This window comes from Astyanax mexicanus, chromosome 5 (genome assembly GCF_023375975.1).
Source record: "Astyanax mexicanus isolate ESR-SI-001 chromosome 5, AstMex3_surface, whole genome shotgun sequence".
NCBI lineage: Eukaryota > Metazoa > Chordata > Actinopteri > Characiformes > Acestrorhamphidae > Astyanax > Astyanax mexicanus.
In genome coordinates, this window is record NC_064412.1 from 25,417,168 (window position 1) to 25,438,372 (window position 21,205).

At 38.1% G+C, this 21,205-nt stretch overlaps 1 protein-coding gene across 18 annotated transcripts in view; it reads right to left on the reverse strand.

Annotated features, from left to right (window-relative positions):
* Window positions 1-21,205, reverse strand: part of lrrc7 (leucine rich repeat containing 7) — a 223,839-nt gene that overhangs the window by 12,132 nt on the left and 190,502 nt on the right. For 13 of the 18 annotated variants that reach the window (XM_007248271.4, XM_007248262.4, XM_007248261.4 and 10 more), the window contains 6 exons: window positions 20,245-20,331; window positions 16,166-16,277; window positions 15,171-15,351; window positions 5,652-7,374; window positions 4,845-4,994; window positions 3,159-3,284 (listed from right to left, as the gene is read on the reverse strand). In XM_007248271.4, coding sequence (XP_007248333.2) covers window positions 3,159-3,284; window positions 4,845-4,994; window positions 5,652-7,374; window positions 15,171-15,351; window positions 16,166-16,277; window positions 20,245-20,331 — 2,379 coding nt within the window. The remainder of the gene's footprint in view (window positions 1-3,158; window positions 3,285-4,844; window positions 4,995-5,651; window positions 7,375-15,170; window positions 15,352-16,165; window positions 16,278-20,244; window positions 20,332-21,205) is intronic. The other 5 variants (XM_015605571.3, XM_007248272.4, XM_007248265.4 and 2 more) reach the window with 2 other exon arrangements.

The window sequence follows — 21,205 nt, forward strand, 5'->3', positions numbered from 1 at the left end:
GCTATAAAAGCACAGTCTGTAAAGGAAAAACCCAAATCTGAAACTGAGTGTAGACGTTCAGAACTGTTTGTTGTTTGAATAATCAATGTACTTTTGCTTACAAGACAAATGGGTGTATTCAGACAAAAGGTGCCATAATTTAAACTGTGTACGGAATCTAGATGTACTGTAAATATTAATCTTTTGCCTTGTACCCAGCTTTTGATGTCAAACCTCAAATGTTATCAGTCTACAGCATAAATAACTAACCTTAGCAATGTTATCAGTCTGCCTGCTATGGACTATAGTACACACACCACAGATTCCATATCCCTGCAATGCACCCTACACAGCCATCTGAATCACCGGGTTTCTAGATTGTTTTCACCTGTCCTCACCTGTATAAATACCCCCTGTCTTTTGTTGTTCCCAGCCTGGTATCTAGTTGAAGCTAGTTCTCTAGCTCTTCTACCTCACTTGACCCGTTTTTGTATTTTTGACCACTCTCTTGCCTAGCCCTGTATTGTTTGTTTTTCACATTGCCGAACCTTATTTCATTTATTGACTACTCCTTTTTATTGGCCCTTCTTCCTGTTTTGGAATTTCTGTGTATGATCATTTGCTTGCCTCATTCTGGTATGTTGTGTTTACCCTTGCTGCCATTTTAATTCTTACATTGCCTGTCCCAGACTACCCCTTTAAGTCTAGTCCCTGTGTGTTTGGTATCAGCGTGTGTCTGGCCACCGTGACAGGTCCATTGCACCAAACAGTTTACAAAGTTTTGCATCAATATTGGTTCAATATTCCAAAAACTTTTCAATGCTCTTGTACATGTGAGGTGCCTACGAACGTGGCATGCCACAATACACATTGTGTTCTAATTGGATTTGTTCAGTAACTCTGCGTCTCCTCGTTCACCCTGCTGTTACGCGTGGCCCTGAGTGACAGCCTTAAGACGTACAGACAGACGCTGGTTGCTAAGGGACCGGGGAAGAACTGAGCGCAGTGAAAATGAATCACAGCAGCAGCTAGTAATTAACCCTGACATTTCAAAACATTAACATGGCAATCATGACTAGATTGAGATGCACGTCCAGGAGAGAACAGCTTCACTAGAACAGGAAACTGGAAAAGTGGAACACGGTAGGGTTTATTACTGAGGGGCAATAGGCGGACCTCCAAGACAGGCTGCGAGAGAAGGAATGATAAAAATGTAATGACATCAAAACAAACGCAGCGGCTCATCTCGGTGCTCATAAAAGAGAAACAGCAGGGCTGGGTTTATTTTTAGATTGGGGCATGTTTGCTTTGCCAGGTTTCTTCATGATGCAGCATTCAGCCGCACAGCATCTGACAAACCTGCACTGGATGTTTCACTATCAGAAGATACAGCTAAACCACGATGACAGGCAAGGTGAAAAAAAAAACAGCATTAATGCATTAAAAGAGAGGTTCAAACGTTCACTCACACCAGGCTTAACAGTGTGCTTACAATGTTGCTTTTATTAGCAGCAGCAGCAGAGCTTAAAAGCAAAAGCCCCAGATACTAGATACTCTGGTTCCACTAGAAATCACTAAAACACCAGGCCACCATTCACTCGGCTAAGCTCTTCCTGTTCAATTAAGACCCAAGCATTCGGCTCCAGCCTTCCAATCCTCTCAGTCTATAATTTTGTTATATTGCAGCTCCAAGAACACCTGTGCCAGATAATTAAAGTACAGCTGCAACAGAGCAAAAAATATGGACTACCCTGGTTCCTTTATGACTGATCCTGTCCTTTCTAAAGTGTCTCATGGCACTTTCATACTATTATTTTCAGTCTCTGATATTTATATACATAAATACATATACAGATCTGTAAAAAAGTAAGAGACCACTTTAGTTTCTGAATTAGTTTCTGCTTTTGCTATTTGCAGGATCTGTTTGAGTAAAATGAACAGTGTTGTTTTATTTTATAAACTACAGAAAACATTTCTCCCAAATTCCATATAAAAATATTGTCATTTAGAGCATTTATTTGTAGAAAATGAGAAATGACTGATATACCAAAAAAGATGCAGAGCTTTCAGACCTCAAATAATGCAAAGAAAAAGTTTTAAGAGTTCAGAAATCAATATTTGGTGGAATAACCCTGGTTTTAATCCCAGATTTCATGCATCTTGGCATGTTCTCCTTCACCAGTCTTACACACTGCTTTTGGATAACGTTATGCCACTTCTGATGCAAAAAATCAAGCAGTTCAGCTTGGTTTGATGGCTTGTAATCATCCATTTTCCTCTTGATTATATTTCAGAGGTTTTGAATTTGGTAAAATCAAAGAAACTCTTATTTTTATATACAGAACGGTATATACAGTGGTCCCTAAATGTTTGTGAAAGGACCATACTATAAAAGATAATTTTTTCTGTAGTAACTCATAATATGATCAGGCTGTATCATCAGATATAAATGAAACATGCTGAGTTTAAGCAGCAACAGCTCCTGTCAGCAGAGCTTCAGCCAGTATGTTCTTATTTGAACTGTGTGGTACATCACAGACATCTGTGTGGGCTGTGGCCAACAAATCTGCCCAGTGCCATTCCCCCAATCCCATTTCAATAACCAGGTATAAACAACAACACGCAAACACTTAAAAATTGGCGAGCTGGCTATGTTTATGCTGAACAGGTAATCACTGAGCTTCAGTAAGGTTCACTAACCATAGCTGGATAAGTTAACACCATCACTAGCATAGTAAAGATAGGTATTTGGACATTGTTCCTTTAAGCAAATAGTATGGTATAAGTTAATAAAGTATTGTAATCTTTGTTTTCAGTATTTATGTCCCATTCGTAAAGCAAGAACTACAGCTTAATTGTTGATGAATTCTGCACTTTACACCACCTTCTGTGGGCATCAGAAATCTCTTTGGTTCACGTCATGATAGACTCGATACACTTCCACAAACGTGTTTTGAGGATCAGACTTTCACAGTTCGGGCTTCATGCACTCAAGCTTGAGTGTATTCCCATTAACCAAAAACACCTGAGTCTAATGTTAAATACAAATCTACTCTTATAACTTAATAAACCTTTATTCTGATCACACTTATACAGAAACAAAGAAAATTAATATATATTAATTAGACATTCATTATTCAGTATTATCCAAGGTCTATACCCAAAAATGATAACTATACCTTTTTGATGATATTCAGGTTCTCTGGAGGTACGTCTCTTCGTCCCAATGAGTAGGGAGCCCACTGGGCAGTTGGAGAGACCACCTCTTGGCCGTTATCTAAAATATTGCTCTGTTGTGAAGGTGTCTGGAAAGAGATGTTTGAATAAAAGGGCAAGCTTCTCAGCACACGAATCCATACCTCATAGCACACAGCATATTTTATATGAAAATACAGTTCGCAACTAGTCCTTAAATACAATACAATCAATATAAATCAAGTAATATTGCATAAGAATGTATAGTTCTTGTTTTAGTTCATATGTATTTGGCTTCATAATTACTAGCTCATTATTAACTTCAAAAATGTGTCTTAGTCTAAAGTAAAGTATAGTTTTGTGTAAATGTGAATAATACACCTAGATGTTATATTGACTACTATATTTATCCAAGGGAATTGATTGCAACATGTGTACTTTTGTAAAGAATATGGACAAAAGTATTGTGACACCTTGTAATTCATTGTTTATTCTAAAATCAAGGTTGCTGAAATATAGTTATTTGTTTTTACTGCTAGGTCTCTTCCTATCTAGGGAAGGATTTGATTTAATTCGGTGACATGGGCAACATAAGTGATGTCAGCTTCATGGAGCACCATCATTCATCCACTCAGTACTGGGGGGCTATGTACCCCTCTAGTCCACACCTGGTGCCAATACCTTAATGTTTAGCTGCTCCAGAGAGGCTTATTTTATTGGCAATCAGCAATAAGAGCATCCACAAACATTTGGACATAATAGTGTATGTCAGCTTTTAATTATCATTATCAGATGCCAGTGTCTTAGTAGTAGTCCCTCTAAAAGAGTATTGCACTGTACAGTGGCAACAGAGGAGGACTGTAGCCCACAGAGCAAAACACAAAGACTGCAGACATGCAACACAGACACCTGAATAAAATCACACAACACTGAGGGAATTTGAGTTAAACACAGAAATAAGAATAAGAATAAAAATAGGAGGCCTGTCTGTGGATATGTGTACAAAATGTTAAGGCCCTTTTACACTGAGTCAGATTTTTTTGTTTATAATTTTTACAAATTATTGCAATGCCGCAAAATAAAAAAAACGTTTTTTTTAAGCCTGTTTAATTTTGTGTGTTGTCGGATGTGTTAAAATCAAGCTGACCAATCAGAGAATCAACGTTGTACCAGAACAGCTAGTCTTCTTTGGAACTGAAAACAAACACTTATATGACTCTAAAACCCTAGAGTTAAGTTAAGAAAATATATGGGGGAGCAAAGCTAGAGAAAAAATACAGTAAAGTAGCTATATGTATGTGGGCAGATTTAAAAGAGCCATAAAATATAGATAGCTTCCCTCGCTAATGAGCATTAGTTTGGGGGGATTGAAAATAAAGAGAGAAAAGAGAGCAGAAAGAGGACAGTGAGCAGAGAAAAAGAAAGAGTTGAAATCGAGCCCTGTTACCAAGCATGGAAGGCTGCAATTGCATCAGACTCAGCGTGAAAGGGCCTTTACTGTTGGGTGGCTAAAATTATTTCCCTTCTCGTTCAGTTTTTCAAGTTTTATGTTTGTTCGTGTTTTTGTTTTTTTTAAAGCTGATATATAAAAACTGGTATAAAAACAGTGTCAGAAATGTGTTCATCATACAACTGAACTGAGCTGATGACACTTTGCTTTAGATACTCACATTTGGTAGAGGTAGCCACTGAGTTGTTTGGTTTTCATGCTTTGTGTTATTGTAAAAGTTTATTGTCATGCTTCTGCTGGCATGCGGTGCAGCATAGCCTCCAGAGTACAGCATGCCGAAGTTTACTGTGTTGTGCTTAAGGACAGCACTCTGATTGGAGGGAAACAACCACATGACATGAGTGAATGGGTGTGCCACACAGAAAGTCAAAGGCTGCTGCTGGGGGGAGGGTACACTGGACTGCACCACACACACTGCGCAGCTGCAACAAAGTGAAGAAGCTTGACCAACAGAACAACAACAGATACAGGTACATTGTTACTCGGCAACACAGCGAGACAAAGTGGTCACATTTATATAAAACTAACAATAACAGTGTGTGGTCCAAGGTTAGTGGACAATGAGGTACAGTAAACTAGTAGGTCGTGTGTAAACACAGAAACATAACATCATCTGTTAGCCACGCAGTTACTCATGGTGAAGTAGGCAGAGAATTGGAGGTGTGGTCTGCACAAATGTCGTTATCCTAAGAGATGATAGCTCACACAATAGTGCAATAGTTATTTGCATCGCATTTCCATGATCTATGATCTGGTGGTTAATCTGTGAAGTTCTGTGGTTCTGTTATAATGGTATTATTGTTATTATATAACACTGTTGAACTTACTGTGTCCCAGGATTTAGCTGTTGATTTCAGATGCTCAGCAGGCCTACATATATAATTTTGTAAGCCCGAGCTATAATAGGCATGTTATAAGCACTCTATGTACATGTAATTTTACATTTACGCAAATGATTTTTTCTTACCCGGTCAAGCCTTTTTGCCTCTATGTGCCGTAGAAGCTGTTGTCTCCAGTCCACTGGCATTTTGGAGGTCATGTCCTCTGGTTTCTGGGGCATCGGGGGTCTCATCTTTGTGTCAGCGTCAGGGCTCTTCTCAGTGCACGTACTAAGGTTATAATCTGAAGGCATCTTCTCCAGCAGGGCAGCCATAGTAGGACGGGCAGACACCGGCCGAGCTTGGGAAGCCCCGTACGTCTCTGTGCTGTAGCTTCGGGCAGACAGGGGGCGGCGCTGCGTCAGACTCTTGGTGGGGTAACCCATTATAGGCTTTTTAGGTTCTTGGTAAGACGAGTAGTCCTCTTCATACCTACCATTCCTCTTATGAAACTGAGTGTCTGCCATTGTGGACAGGCTGTTCTGGTGTTCCAGCATGCCTTTGAGCTGTTGAGGCCTGTTGTAGTGCTCTGCCAATTGGTGTTCCTGGGCTTCCGCTACCCTGCGGAACAGTGCCATCTCGGTAGAACTTACCAGGGAGTCTGCTCGCCGCAAGAAGCCCGGACGAGAGCGCTGAGGCTGGGCAGAAAACTGTGGAGTGATTACTAAATCATCAGTGACTGATGGCTGAGTGAATGGGAACATTTGCTCCACCGGTGGATAGCCGCGGTAGCCTCGAGGGCTAACAAGCTCTTTTGGCAGTGTCTTGCCGGGTTGATTCACATATTCCGGGGTGTTGGGGAAGGGTGGAGGAACTCTCCTGTCTTGTTTCATCATGTCCATGTGTCCTTGAGGGTTGAAGCTTTGGTCAAATTGGTAGACTTTCTTCGGAATAGCAGGTTTCTGCTGTTGCGAATTCTTATTCATTCCAAAGCCGTCAAGATCATCGTCCAGCATGGGAGCGGACTGGCTCCTGGACATGCTCTGCTCCAGAGGTCCAGGAAGGTCTGCTCTGTCCACGCTGCCCTGATTCTCTATGGAGCTGTAGCTGTCTAGAGGAATGCTGTACACCTTGTAAGACCCAATATCGATTTCATCTATGCTCTGGGACTTCTTGAATTTTGCCTTGACCTCCTTCATCATGGGCGAAAGCCTCTCAGAGCTCTTGCTTATGACCATGGTGGTGGCACCCTTATTTGGTTCTTTATGACCCTGAATATGTGTGAAGATGTTGGGCTGACCTTGCCCTGTCCCTGAGTCTCTGGAGTCCAGGAAGCCCCAGGCTCCCGTTGAGGGGAAAGTGCCAGGTAGTTCACCCATCTCCTGCTCAAAATCCTTGCGGTCAGGGTTGGGGCTGTTTGCTGGAGTGAGCTCCAGCTTGGAGGGGAAAGCGGTGCGGTCCTCGAAAGGGCTGGGAGTCCTTGTCCAGTTCTGCCAGGGGTTCGGGGGAGGTGGAGGAGGAGGCACTTCAGTGTCCGCGGGGTTGCGGAAAGTGTGTTGCGTCTGCTCCAGCTCTAGCGGGACCCCCATAATGCGCTCCTGTCTCATGAGAGGCCGTCGTCCGTGCGCTGTGGAAGCACTGCGAGGCTTCGTGCCCAGCATGGGGTTTCCACTGCTGCCGCTGGGGGTCTCAAGGAGCGTCTCCTCCGCTACAAACCCTGTGTTGTCGTAGTGGGGGGCATCGTTCCAGCTGTCGAAGGTGTCACTGAGCGGCCGCCTCTCACCTCGCTGCTGCAGGGTGTTGGAGGGGGGCGTTTCTCTTTGACTGAGCAAGGGCTTGCTCTCGATGGGCTTTGGGAAAGACTGAGCCAGCCTGAGCACAGAACAAAAACGAGAAAAAAAGATTTATAATGGTATCGGTCACATTACTTTCATAGTATTTGACTGACACCCTTATCCAGAGCTTAGGTGTGAACTTTGTAAAAGTTGTATTATTGTAGAATGTAGCATTTGGAGTCTTGCCATACAACTGTTACTGGTGTAGAGTGGTGTGCTCCTTTTTACACAAGGAATTAAAGCCACGGCAACAGCTGTGTTGTTATCCACTGGACTACACGTGGTTATCAAGTGTATATACGCAAATCAACACAGAAAGAAAATGACTGAGATGTTTTAAGGAATTTGAATTAGAAATTGAACTTGACCCTTCTGATGAAAATTTGCTATTTAATGAGAATGCTCTGATACCTACAAAGTATTCTCGCTGGCCTTTATATGCACCACTTCATACTGAGGAAGTATGCTAGTTAGTCAGCTTGCTATCAGTGTTTCGAGAGGCCCTTTTACATTTCTAATTATTAACATTTCTAATTATAAGCACACTATTGAAAAGAAAGCTTTTTTTTTTTCCTTATAATAGTTGAATAATAAGCATTTTGTACATGTAAGTGAGAAATTATGAACCTTTGGATGTCTTCTCATTCAAATGCAAATCCCACATTATTCTGCAAAAGAAGGCTGTAGAATAGGTCCAATACACTACCACTGCCCTGGCTAGTGAATTTAGATGCAGCCAGGAAAAACGCCTTTATAAGGAGATTAGTTAAAGTCACGTCGAGCGTGACAGAGAGAAAGGGGAGGAATGTAAACAAAAGCTGGACAGAAAGGCATTTTAGTAATTTCTTTTATTATCCTTCATTGTAGTTCAAACAACCTCACTGGCCAGATTTTTCTTGCTCCATGCTTCCTACCTACTGCTGACCCCTGCCCTAAACTGCTGTGACCTTATTAATATTTATGCCCTAAAAAAGATCATACACTTGCCCCATTCCAAAATAGTGCACTGGCGCAGGAAGGTGAAGTCAAAAGTGCACAGCAATGTAAGTGATTATTTATGCTAGGCTAGAAGCTATTAACAGCATAGAAGCATTCTCAGTAAGGCCATTCAGCTAACCAAGAGGATGGCAGCACTATCCTATAAGATTTTTTAAAATAATTTTTACAATATATCTAAAATAATACATACAACTAATCACAACATTCTTGTTACGATGCTAAAAAACAAAGTTGCGGCTATGCTAATGTTGTGCATTGACATGCTGATGCTGTGCATTTATTTATTATTTTTTAGTTTATTATATTAATTACAAGATACCAATAAAAGGAAAATAAAATCAGGGGTTGTAAATGGGCTTGGAAACACCATCTGGTAATTTTCTCTCTTATACTTTGTTTGTAGACATCAAAATCTAATTCGAAATACGAAGTAAATGCATTTAAGTGTAAAGAAACAAACAAAACCAAATACTATGAAAAAAGATTGATCTTGAGTTTCTTACCAAGGCAGGAAAATGGTGTGTTCATCAATTTCACAAAAGCAACTGGGGATGTTACTCTTTGCTAACGTGAAATGGATCATGTATTTTGTATGAACATCTCTGCTGAGGTTCTCTGTTTCTGTTTTTATTGCTGGAATTGCAGCAGAATTGAGCAGGATTGCACAATGAAGTAACCATATATATTATTCAATTCTGAATGACTGCTGAATTATTAGCAAGTTGTTGACACTTGTGAACATGCTTTGATCTTTGCATATACCGTCACTTTTAAGATTAAATAAACGGTGTTTGGCCTTTTGGATCATTAATTTATTCACTAGTAATGCTAGTTCTATATTGCATATAATATGTTTGATATAATGAGCTAAGATTTTGTCTGTGTAATGTCTATTCTGGATATATTTTACAAAACTAGGATTTGTGTTGCATTTCAGTTCTTGTGAGCATTACATTTGTAAGTAATGATTCTGTTGTCAGTGCAAGATCAGAGCCAGGAGGAGGAAGATGTAGTTTTAAAATCTTGAGAGGGGAATACACAGCATCTAATGGGGGAAACAGAAATGGGGATCTAGTAGCATTTTAATGAGGATATTAGTAGAGGAGTCCTCCTGCTGACCTTGGCTCTGTGTGTGAGAGAGAGAGAGACACGCTGATGGGAGCTCTGTTGAGCACCCTCAGTTTCTTGCATGTTCAAAAGAGATAAAAGCCATCTTGAGTACTCTTCTGACTACTACACTGCCATTTTGTGAGTTAGCATCCACTTGATGCTAATTGATACACTACATCATTCTTGTGCATCTGCTACCTCTGCCATTATAGGGATTGATAATGGACTATAAAGGCACATCAAAACTTGATCTGAACTAGCTATTATCCTAATTAGGGGTGTGCCATTTCATATCCTACACAATAACATCATCAGGATTTTTGAAACGATAAAACATATTTTGTTATATGATGTTTTGTCTTATTTTTCTTTGCTATTTACTGTAAAGCTTTCGTATATTTTAAGTTTATTTGTAGTTTATACTTTTTTTAGCTATTATAATTTATTTTACAAACAAATCATGGCAAATTACTGTAGTTTACAAAAGAGAAAGAGTTTAGATATTTATTTTACTAAATATTTGAAGCAGTTCTATTTATACTAAACAAAACTTTTATTTTATTTTATTTTATTTTACTGTTATGATAATAACCCACCAGTATGCTGGAGAAACTGTGGAAATCAAAATGCTACCATTACTGTCACACCTTGTCTCATATTTTTCCTTTTTTTTGTCTTTTCTTTCCTTTGTTCTACGGTCTTGTTTTCCTCCCCATGTGCTCCACTAGCACATGCTCCTGCTTTTTGTCTAATTCTCTCTTTTATTCAAATTTTGTTGAATGACAAGCATACTGTACTTCAATATTGTAAGTCGCTTTTGGACAAATGTAATGTAATGTAATATAATGTAATACTGAATGACCAACATATTAAATCTGTAATAAATTATCATTGATTTTGGCTAGTAAAAAATCTGGCTTATTTCCTTAAGTCCAGATATTCCAGATATAAATATTCCACAGTCAACTGTCAGTGATATTATAAGAAAGTGGAAGTACCTGAAACGCTAGCAAATTTCTGCAGAGTCAATTACTACAGACCTCCAAGAACAGTAGAGCATAGAGAGCTTTATGGAATGTGTTTACATGGCTGAGCATCTCCATCCATGCCTCACATCACCAAACGCAAGGCTGTCTGACTTCAGAGCTCCACTTTGAACTGGTGACTGCTGAACTGGTGACTGCTGAACTGCTGAACTGCCAAACTGGTGAATTAAATCCACAAAAATCTCTGCCATCCTTAATGCTTTCTTAACCTCCATGTACTACAAACCTCAACTAAGTGGATGGTAATTCTGGGGGTGTAGCATTATAGTTAATCATCAGTCTTGGACTTTGTAATCCTGGGTTTGTGATATTAGGGCCTGCTGATTGCTGAACTGGTGAATTAAATCCGCAGAAATCTCTGCCATCCTTAATGCTTTCTTAACTTCATTGTACCACAAACATCAACTAAGAGGACGATAATTCTTGGGGTGTAGCATTATAGTCAATCATCAGTCTTGGACTTTGTAATCTTCTGTTTGTGATATCTGGGCCTAAGACAAAAATGGCTGGTGGGAAGGGGAAGGACAAAGACAATGATCATAATGTGTCCATGGCACAAGTGCATGAACTTCTTGAGCAACAAAAAAATGTTTACAAAGAACTTTTACAGCTGCAAGAGAGCAATTTTAAAGCTTGTGTTCATACCATCATGGATACAGCCAATAACAGGATTGATACGTTGTTAAAGGAAGTAATGGAACTGCGCACAAGTCTGGAGTTTTCCCAAAAAGAGATGGAAGAACTTAAAAAGGCTAACAAAGGATTCCAGTCAAACATGAAAGCACAAGAATCAGATATAGACAAACTGGCAGAATCAATGCTAATACTGGATTCTAAGGCTGACTTTCTTGAGAACCAAGCGAGGAGGACTAATGTTGTCATTGATGGTATTCCAGAGACGGATAAGGAAAATAATTCAGTCTCGGAGGAAAAAGTTTTGGAGCTCATAAAGAACCACTTAGACCTTGATCCAAATGTGATTGGAATAGATTCTGCCATGCGTGTTGGGAAGGTGATCAAATCAGATGATGGCACACTGGGAAGACCTCGTCCAATTGTTGTCAGATTTAACAGAATCAAGGACAGAGACACTGTCTTAAGGAATGCAAGAAAGTTGCGGGGGACCAGGATTTTCATAAATGAGGACTATCCGGAGGCTGTACGACGAAAAAGAAAGGAATTGCTGCCCAAAATGAGAGAGGCAAGAGAGAGAGGTCACGTTGCCTTTCTCCGATATGACAAACTAATCATCCGGCAAGGAGAGAAAGGAACATCATAGGACTGATGGACATGGAGAAGTTTTAAAAGTTTTAACATCGAATATGTCATTTGCAAGGCTACCTAAGAAAAGTTTAAAGGTAGCACATGTGAACATTTGTAGTTTAAGAAACAAAGTCAATGAAGTCCAAGATTTTGTAACTTCAAATTTTGTTCACATTCTTGCCATTTCAGAGACACATTTAGATAATACTTTTAGTAATGACTTTGTAGCCATACCAGGTTTCAATTTGTATAGAAAAGATAGAAACTGTTTTGGTGGAGGAGTAGCTTTTTATGTTCATGATCAAATTCCAGTGAAAGTACGTGAAGATATTATGCCTGAGGAAGTTGAAGTATTATGGCTGCAAGTTCACATACCACATCAAAAAGATATGTTAGTAGGCTGCTGTTACAGACCACCAAGTGTGAATATTAGCTATATGGATTATATAAGTGACATGCTGGACAATGTATGTGACATGAATGTAGAGGTTATTCTAACAGGTGATCTGAATGTAGACTGGTTATCAACTAACTGTCCCTTAAAACGTAAACTTATTAACATAGCTAATATATGTGGACTGAAGCAGGTAGTAAATCAGCCGACTAGAATAGGTACCAATAACAAAGGTAGGAAAGCTATGTCTTGTATTGATCATATTTATATAAACAGAATGGAAACATACTCTAAGGCAATATCAGTCCCAATAGGATTCAGTGATCACAATGCTGTTGTCATCGCAAGGAAGGGATATATACCAAAAGTCAGGCCTAAGATCATTTTGACAAGATCTTATAAAAAGTTCTCCCAGGAGGCTTTCGTGAATGATATTGGCAAGATAGACTGGTCTAATGTTTTTACTGAAAAGGAACCAGACACAGCACTACAAATATTCTTGTCCAAATTTGTTCCTGTGATTGATTTGCATGCTCCCATTAGGAAAATGACAGTTAGAACTTTTAGTGCTCCTTGGGTTGATGAAGAGTTAAAACAATACATGTCTCAAAGAAACCAGGCTAAGAAGTTGGCAAATAAGACAAGGAGTAAAATTGACAGGAAAGATTATTGTAAATTGAGGAATTTTGTTACCAAACTTAATATTAGAAAAAAGAAGGAATATTTTGCCTCACAGTTAAGTAAACTCAGTAATGATGGGAAAAGGCTATGGAGCACATTAAATAATATTTTAGGGAAAAAGATATCTCCACAACCAACTTTTATTGAACATGGTGGGGCCTTCATCACTAAATCATTGGACATTGCCAATCATCTTAATGACTATTTTTTTAATAAAGTGGGTACATTGAGACGTAGTCAATTATCTGGTGAAAACAATAGCTCAATTCTCAATATACAGAATCTCATGAAAGACAGATCTTGTAGCTTTGAGTTTTCAGAAGTTAAGGAGGAGACTGTGAGAAAAATGATTCAATCATGTTGCAAGGATAGACAGGCAGGCAAAGATTTCATAGATGGTAAGCTACTTAGAATGGCTGCAAGTTGCATTTCTGCTCCGATAAGTCACATTTTCAATACCAGCTTAGCGAAGTGTATATTTCCCCAGGAGTGGAAGGAGGCAAAAATAATCCCTCTTCCTAAGGATAAGAAAGCAACTTTTTCAGCAGCTAACTGTAGACCTATTAGCTTGTTGCCAGCACTTGGCAAAGTTTTTGAGAAGGTAGTATTCAATCAAATACAACAATATTTCACAGAGAATAATTTGATAACAGAATTCCAGCATGCGTACAGAAAAGGACATTCTACTTGTACAGCCCTTACTCAAATGACAGATGACTGGCTACAAGAAATAGATAATAAAAATATTTGTGGTGCTGTCTTATTAGATTTCACTGCTGCATTTGACATAATTGATCATGGATTGCTACTTTTAAAGTTACAGAGCTATGGTTTTAAACCCTCAGTGATTAATTGGATAGCGAGCTATTTGACAAATAGGTCTCAGAAGGTTTTTTTTTAATGGTAGTTTTTCAGATGGTGTAATGTTAGAGTGTGGGGTGCCACAAGGAAGCTGTTTAGGCCCATTAATGTTTTCTATCTTTACCAACGATCTTCCTTTAGCTCTAAATGATGCAAAAGTTGTTATGTATGCAGACGACGCAACTGTGTATGCATCTGCAAAAACACTAGTAGGTCTGACAGAGACATTAAATAATGTGTTACAAGAAATAGAGGGTTGGGTAAAACAGAATAAACTGGTCCTTAATTTATCTAAAACTAAAAGTATTTTATTTGGTTCCAAATATTTCTTAAAGCATGATCCAGTGCTTCAGCTTTTTATTGATAAAATACCCATTGAACAGGTAAAGGAAACAAAGTTACTGGGTGTAATTTTAGACAGCCGATTGTCCTGGGCAAAACAAATTGAAATAACAGTGACTAAAATGAGTTGTGCTCTTGCGTTAGTTAGAAGGTGTAGCCCATTCCTTACACAGGAACTGATGAAAAGAGTTGTTGGCACCTTGGTTCTGGGTCAGTTGGATTATTGTAATATTGTATGGTACAGTGCTTCAAATAAACTTCTTGCTAAACTTCAGCTGGTACAGAACAGAGCAGCTAGGCTAATTCTCAAATGCCCACTGCATACTAACATCACAGATATGCACTCTAGTTTATACTGGTTAAAAGTTGAGGATAAACTGAAGGCATCTCTATTAATGTCAACATGGTCAATTTTAAATAAGAAAATTCCGCAGAAACAATTCCTTTTTTTCTGTAAAATGTCTAACACTCATATTTATAAGACGAGATCTGCAGTGGAGGGGCGATTTGTTGTACCCAGGGCTAATACAAATTCCTTTCAACGTACAGTTCAATATAGAGCAATCATTGCATGGAACAAGATTCCGACTTTTATAACTGAAACAAATTCTAAGATCACCTTCAAAACATGTGTAAAGAAGTATTTGGGGAAGGTTTATTTTCTGTGACAATGTCTACTTTTTATATATGGTGTGTTCTTTTCTTGTTTAAGCCTTTGTAGGTGGATTTGATATAACTTTGATATAATTATTTATTGTTATTCCTATAGGCATTGTGTTTTACTGTTGTAGTTGTTATTGTTATTATTATTGTTATCATTGTTATTATTTTCGGCAGGACCCCAGGAAGAATAGCAGGGCATCTGCCCAAGCTAATGGGGATCCAGTAAATAAATAAATAAATAAACAGGGACGATTCTAAATGTTCTTTAATTCAGAATCCAAATACTTTGTTTCAGATCAAAATGATCAGTGTTATTTTTCTATATTTTTTAATGATTTGGCATCATTTTTGTGCCATCATGAGTTCTATTAGTGAAAATATCACGGTTAGTATTTAAGTTGTCATGTCCCTGAATTGCACAGATGATAAATGAATGCCGGCAGCCATGAAATTTGCCAACCAATCGTCGCCAACCTGTTAGTCCAGTGAGTCTGCAGCGGCCCCTCTTTCACAGCACTCTGCATGGAACCGACGTTACCAGGGGGGTTGGAGGACCCAGAGGAGCCCTGTGAGGGCGAGTAGTCAGAGTAGGTGGCGGAGGATCCGCTGTTGTTCAAGCAGTGCATTTTGTCTGGGTCTGAGTCATCTGTGGATTCTGAATAGCACAAATAAATAGTGAGAAACATATAAAGATTTCACATTTCAAACTCATATATACTGTGTGTTCCTGAGGCTGGATTTAATAGTGTTCTGTACTAGAAGCACGAGGAGGATCCAATCTACAATTTTGAATATGTTCTCAATTGCAGTTGTAACACTTAACATAAAAACAGTTAAATGTTTCCAAAACCACAATTATTCAGTAAAACGCAGCTCTGGAAAAAAATAAAAGACCACTGCTATTTATAGGTTTATGTTTGAGTAAAATGAACATTGTTGTTTTATTCCATAAACCACATACAACTTTTCTCCCAAATTCCAAATAAAAAAAATTGTCATTTAGAGCATTTATTAGCAGAAAATAAGAAATAGCTAAAATAACAAGAAGGATACAGAGCTTTCAGACCTCAAATAATGCAAAGAAAACAAGTTCATATTTAAAAAGTTTTAAGAGTTTAGAAATCAATATTTAGTGGAATAACCCTGGTTTTTAATCACAGTTTTTTTCATGCATCTTGGCATGTTCTCCTCCACCAGTCTTACACAATGCTTTTGGATAACTTTATGCCACTCCTGGTACAAAAATGCAAACAGTTCAACTTGGTTTGATGGCTTGTGATCATCCATTTATAATAAATAATAGGTTTATATGGCATGCTAGGAAACAGACCCTAAGGTTAGTAGTAGAAGTACATTTAAACATCAGTATTTTTACAGTATTGCTACAGTACCCTCACATTATTCATACTGAACACACATGAAAAAGTTTGTTCTCTAGATAGTGTGAGCTTGGGCTCTCTCCAACAAACCTTTTTTGTCCTTTCCAAGTAACACGACCTTTGGCTTGTACATGGGGGGCTCCACCAGAGTCGGCCTCATGTCAGAAATCCGGATATCATTAGGAGAACCTCCCATGGAATCCTGGCAAAATAAAAGAAAACCTTTTATAAACTATTCTCAAAAACAAAGCATATCAGAACTGATGTGCATTGCGTTTTTAGTATGTTTAAATGTATTCAAATATAAATTTATGGCTGATAAATTATGTAACCATAATAATAACAACATAATTGTCATGTTTGTTAGTATTCAAAAATCTGCAGCGCATTTAACTTCCATGACAATCTCTCTCAGATCTTCTCAAATGACATCTGTATCACTTCTTATTTAGAATTAAAATAAAACCAGCCAACAATAACACTGCATCAAAGTAGTTTTTTTTTTTTTTTTATCTAAATCTAAAACAGTGTCAGTAATGGTTACACTGTCATAGTATAATTAAGATAGGATGTGTGTGTGTTAATAGATGCATCCCAAACAAAATTATCATCTAGCTGACATAACTGTGGATGTATATTATGCCATATATAAGTCTAGTAAGTGTTTACTTTGCACACTCCTGTCCTGCTGTTTTAAAAATAAAGCTACCAAGATGGATTAAGATAGATATATAAAGTCAAATATAAAGTTAGATGTATGAATTTAAACATAAAAGTGAAAGGAATATTTAGATTCGCAGAAAGAAAAAAAAATGTGCTGACAAAACTACAATTTCATTACATCAATACATGTTGTTATACCAGCATGGTGTTTTTATAATGTATATTATATAGCTGAATACTAAAACTGCAGATTAAAATATTCTTTATTATTTAAAAAAAATAATCAGAAAAAAATAATAATACAAAATAAAACAAACAAAAGGCCACTATTGAACTAAGAAAGTGTCACATTGGGTTTCACACAGTATGAATGAAAAATATCCAAAGCTTTGAAGCCTTTTTAGGTAGCAGGTTAATCATGACCAATTACTAATATATATTAGAATATCGAAATTACAGATATGTTTTTAAAAAAAGGTTAACAGATATTTCTAAATATTTTATTTGAGAATTTCCTGGTTGTGCTCTGGAAAAAACAGTAATAAATGTTATGTTTATAAAATGATAATCCAGGCAGATTAAACAAACAAGCAGTCAAAATTTATACAAACGATACAAGAAAAATATTGGTTATCAACCCCTTGTCCATATAAGTAAATCCCTAATATTAAGACTATTTCACACAGAGTTTTACTGCAGCTTAACAAAAAGATTAATGTTTAGTCAAAACATCTATTAAGGATAATTGTCATTCCATTTAAGATTTTTTAACACCTTTCTCTGACAGTCAAATTTATGGCGTTAAAGAACACACACAACAAACTTTAATTAATCTGATTTTAAATTTCAGTGATGATATAAAACCAGATATAGATAATTCCCCCCTTTCTCAAATGCTTTTGATTAGAAAAATATGGCCTTTGCTGTTAAAGGTCAATATTTATTTAAAAATGAAAGAACATGCAAATATACAAAAGGCATGTACTAATTCTCTAAATTAATCATGGGTGTGTTTTGGGCTTAACATGAAATAAACCAATCAGCGTGTCACTTGCCATTCCGTTTAAGAGCCAGGTGTGCTCTTACTCTCACTTTGGCGCATTGCTATTTTAATGATGCAGCACTTCTGCTAAAAAGTAGAGGAAACTGACCTGCGTATTCATGTATTTTCTGTTTATTGTTATAAGTAAAAGTTGGGTTTGACCACTTCTGCTTGTCCTTGTGTGTGCGTGTAACGAGTGGGAGTGTATGCGCATTGGCCATGCAGAGCGCGCCTGCGTTGCCAAGATAGCAATGAATGTCTGATGAGCATTGCTGATGTCACTGATCTAAACAACAACAAGAACCTTTGAAGACTAAGGCACATCTTAGCCAATCATGTACACATGGGTAACTGGAAATATGTATTTTTTTACTTTAATTAGCTGTAAAAAAATACTTGAATTAAAGATGTAAATCCTCTGTTTCATGTTTGTTCAGGTCAGATCCCTCTGGATCGGATCAGCTGTCAGATTCACAGCTGTGTATTCAGCTCATAGTCTCCCAGTCCTGCTGCCAAATACCAGGACACAAGCAGAAGCTGCAGAGCAGGACAGAACCTGCACCATCTGATGTCCTCACGCAGCCACAACATCTCTCTGTACTGCTGCACATTCATTTCATTCCATCTCTCTGCAATTCTCCATCTCTCCACTCCTCTCCATCTCTCCTGCACTCGTCCTGTCTGTGCTCGTCTGCCTCTTCCTCTTCCTCTCTCACACAGCAGGCCAAAGCAGTATCAATATTTCAGTGCGCTTTCAGCGGCTGCAGGCAAATTAATATGGGGGCTCATGCTTTCACCATGTTACTAAGACATGAATTCTAAACAGAATGTCATCATTAGGCATGTGAGGAGCTTGCACTGTTGTTATACAGCCTACAGTCTACTGCAAGCAAATGTACTCTTCCATGGTTAATAGGTATCTATGCAGGAACTAAGCAGGAACTAGTTTAGAAAACTACAATAACACCTAAATCCCTCAAGGAAGTACCTTTTAGTTCCTACTTATTCCTGCATAGTTAACTAGTACCTTTGGAACAGTATCATGATGTGTTTACTGTATTTAAACACTCATACAGTACATAGGACTAAAAGAAGTATTGTGATGTTTTTCTATATTTGTAATATTTCTACTATTCCACGGCAAGACCCGTAAAGCTAAGCTTTGTTAAGTAAACAAAATTATAATTCTTAAAATTACAGTTTCTTTTAAAGTCAATCGAGCGCTGGATGTTAATCTACACAGATTTCTCTCCTGAAAACTGTTTAATTAGTTGAGTAAAGCACCTATGTTCATTTACAGTTTAAGCTTAAGCTTAGATTCCCAGATTTCCACTGGGTGCAGAGGCATTAGCATTTGCAGCTAACCACTAGCACTCTACTCTGAGGAACCCTGAGTGCTCTGGTAACCCAGGACGATATTAGCTAGAAGTTCATCACACGTAGCTTATTTTTTTAAATCCTGTAAATACACAGGCTACAGTTTAAAATATAATCGCCTCTAAACAGCAAAAGAGCTAGCGCTTTGCACGGTTAGTGGGTAATGCTAATGCTGCTCCAGCAGTGCAATCCGGGGTTAGCAGCAGGGTACAGGTAAAAAATGACATAAAATTTTAGTTATAAGTTCTTGGCCTGCCTTCCAAAACTCAAACAAAACAACCCCCAAAAATCACAACCAATAGAGCTGACAAGCAAAGACACAAAGAAAGCCAGTTATTTCACTCTGGCTACACAAAATCACCTTTTCAAGAGTTTTAAGAGTGAAGCTTTAGTAAAGACGATGGTTCTAAATAGAACCATGCACATTTAAAGAACCATCTGAACAGTTAAATAGTTCTTTGACAGAATTCAATCCTTGTAGATGGTTCACATAAAAGATTTCTTTGTAATACATTTTTTTTTAATTTCCATATAGAACTAACAATGCTTCCTGTATTGCTAAATAGAACACTTTCTACCTAATGTTCTTTTTTGAGCACCAAAAGCAATCACACAAATGCTTTCTGCCTATTGTACCTGTAGATGGCCTTACTTGTAGTTGATTTATAATGGATCCTTTTGTAGTTAATCCTTCTTGTTGTTAAAAATAAAATTTAGCTTAGATTGTTCTAAATGGATCATTTAATAAAATGTAAAAAAGGTTCCACTGTTATTAAATAGAACACTTTTTATTTCATGTCTCTATAAATGGACCTACTTGTAGGTGGTTCATAGTGGATCTTTTTTGTAAACTGTTTCTGATTTTATAGATTTTTGCATACAGTGTATGTTTCACCAGTATAACACAATGTTATGTGAACACATTCTGCAACCATATATATTCAGTACATATACAGTACAACCTTCATCCTGCCCCGTATAGGATGCAAGCGAGATCAGTTAAGGTTCGATTCATCTTATTTGCCCTCAGGCAGTAGTAAGTCACCCCACTGGTGATTGATTGCTGTCTGGTCTCTCAGCCACTTACTATGAGGCAGAAACAGGAAGAGGAAGTAACGGCCAGGCTCGTATTCTCTGGCTGTTGAGGCTTGGGAACGACGCGATGTAAAGAAATCTAAGCAAAACAAACAAACATACATACATACATACAAACAAACAAACAAACAGAATGGGGGGTTTTCATGGTCTAGAAAGAAAAGAATGTGTAAAGAAGCATGAGGTCATGGCATCAGTGCCCCCAAGGTCTCAGAACCCTGGGCATTTGGGCTTTTCTCCGCAGGTTTGATTACAGGGTTACAGGGTGAGACCGTGGGTATTAGCAGTGTTGAGGCCATACCAAGCTGCAATGAGCACAATACACCACACAACTGTGTGCTACTCTACACAGACAGCTACTGCAGAAAGCATAGGAAAGCCTGGTATTATGAATGAACGTGAGTTGCTGGGTTTACGCAAATCCCTGTTTTGATGCTCATAGATTCCTCCTGTAGTTCAATCATTTTAAAAAATAGTCACATACAGTTTTGGAAAAATATAAGAGACCACTTCAGTATCTAAATCAGTTTCTCTGATTTTCCTATTTAGAGGTATATGTTTGAGTAAAATGAACATTGTTGTTTCATTATATAAACTACGGACAACATTTCTCCCAAATTCCAAATAAAAATATTGTCATTTAGAGCATTTATTTGCAGAAAATGAGAAATGTACGGTGGCCGAGAAAGCCCAACGCAGTGCAAATTGAAAAGCGCTGCAAAAGCACAAAACACATCCATCAAAATTACAACACAGGCGCAGCAAATAGAAAAACACGCTGCAACTAGAAAAACGCGCTGCAAATAGAAAAACGCGCTGCAAATAGAACCACAACACAACGGAAGTGAGTCACAACACAACGGAATTTTCCCGGGGGACCTTAAAAGATGCTGTACCAGCTAAGCTGCGTCTTCAGTAACGTCTCGGACTTCACTGTGTGTACAAAGGACAAT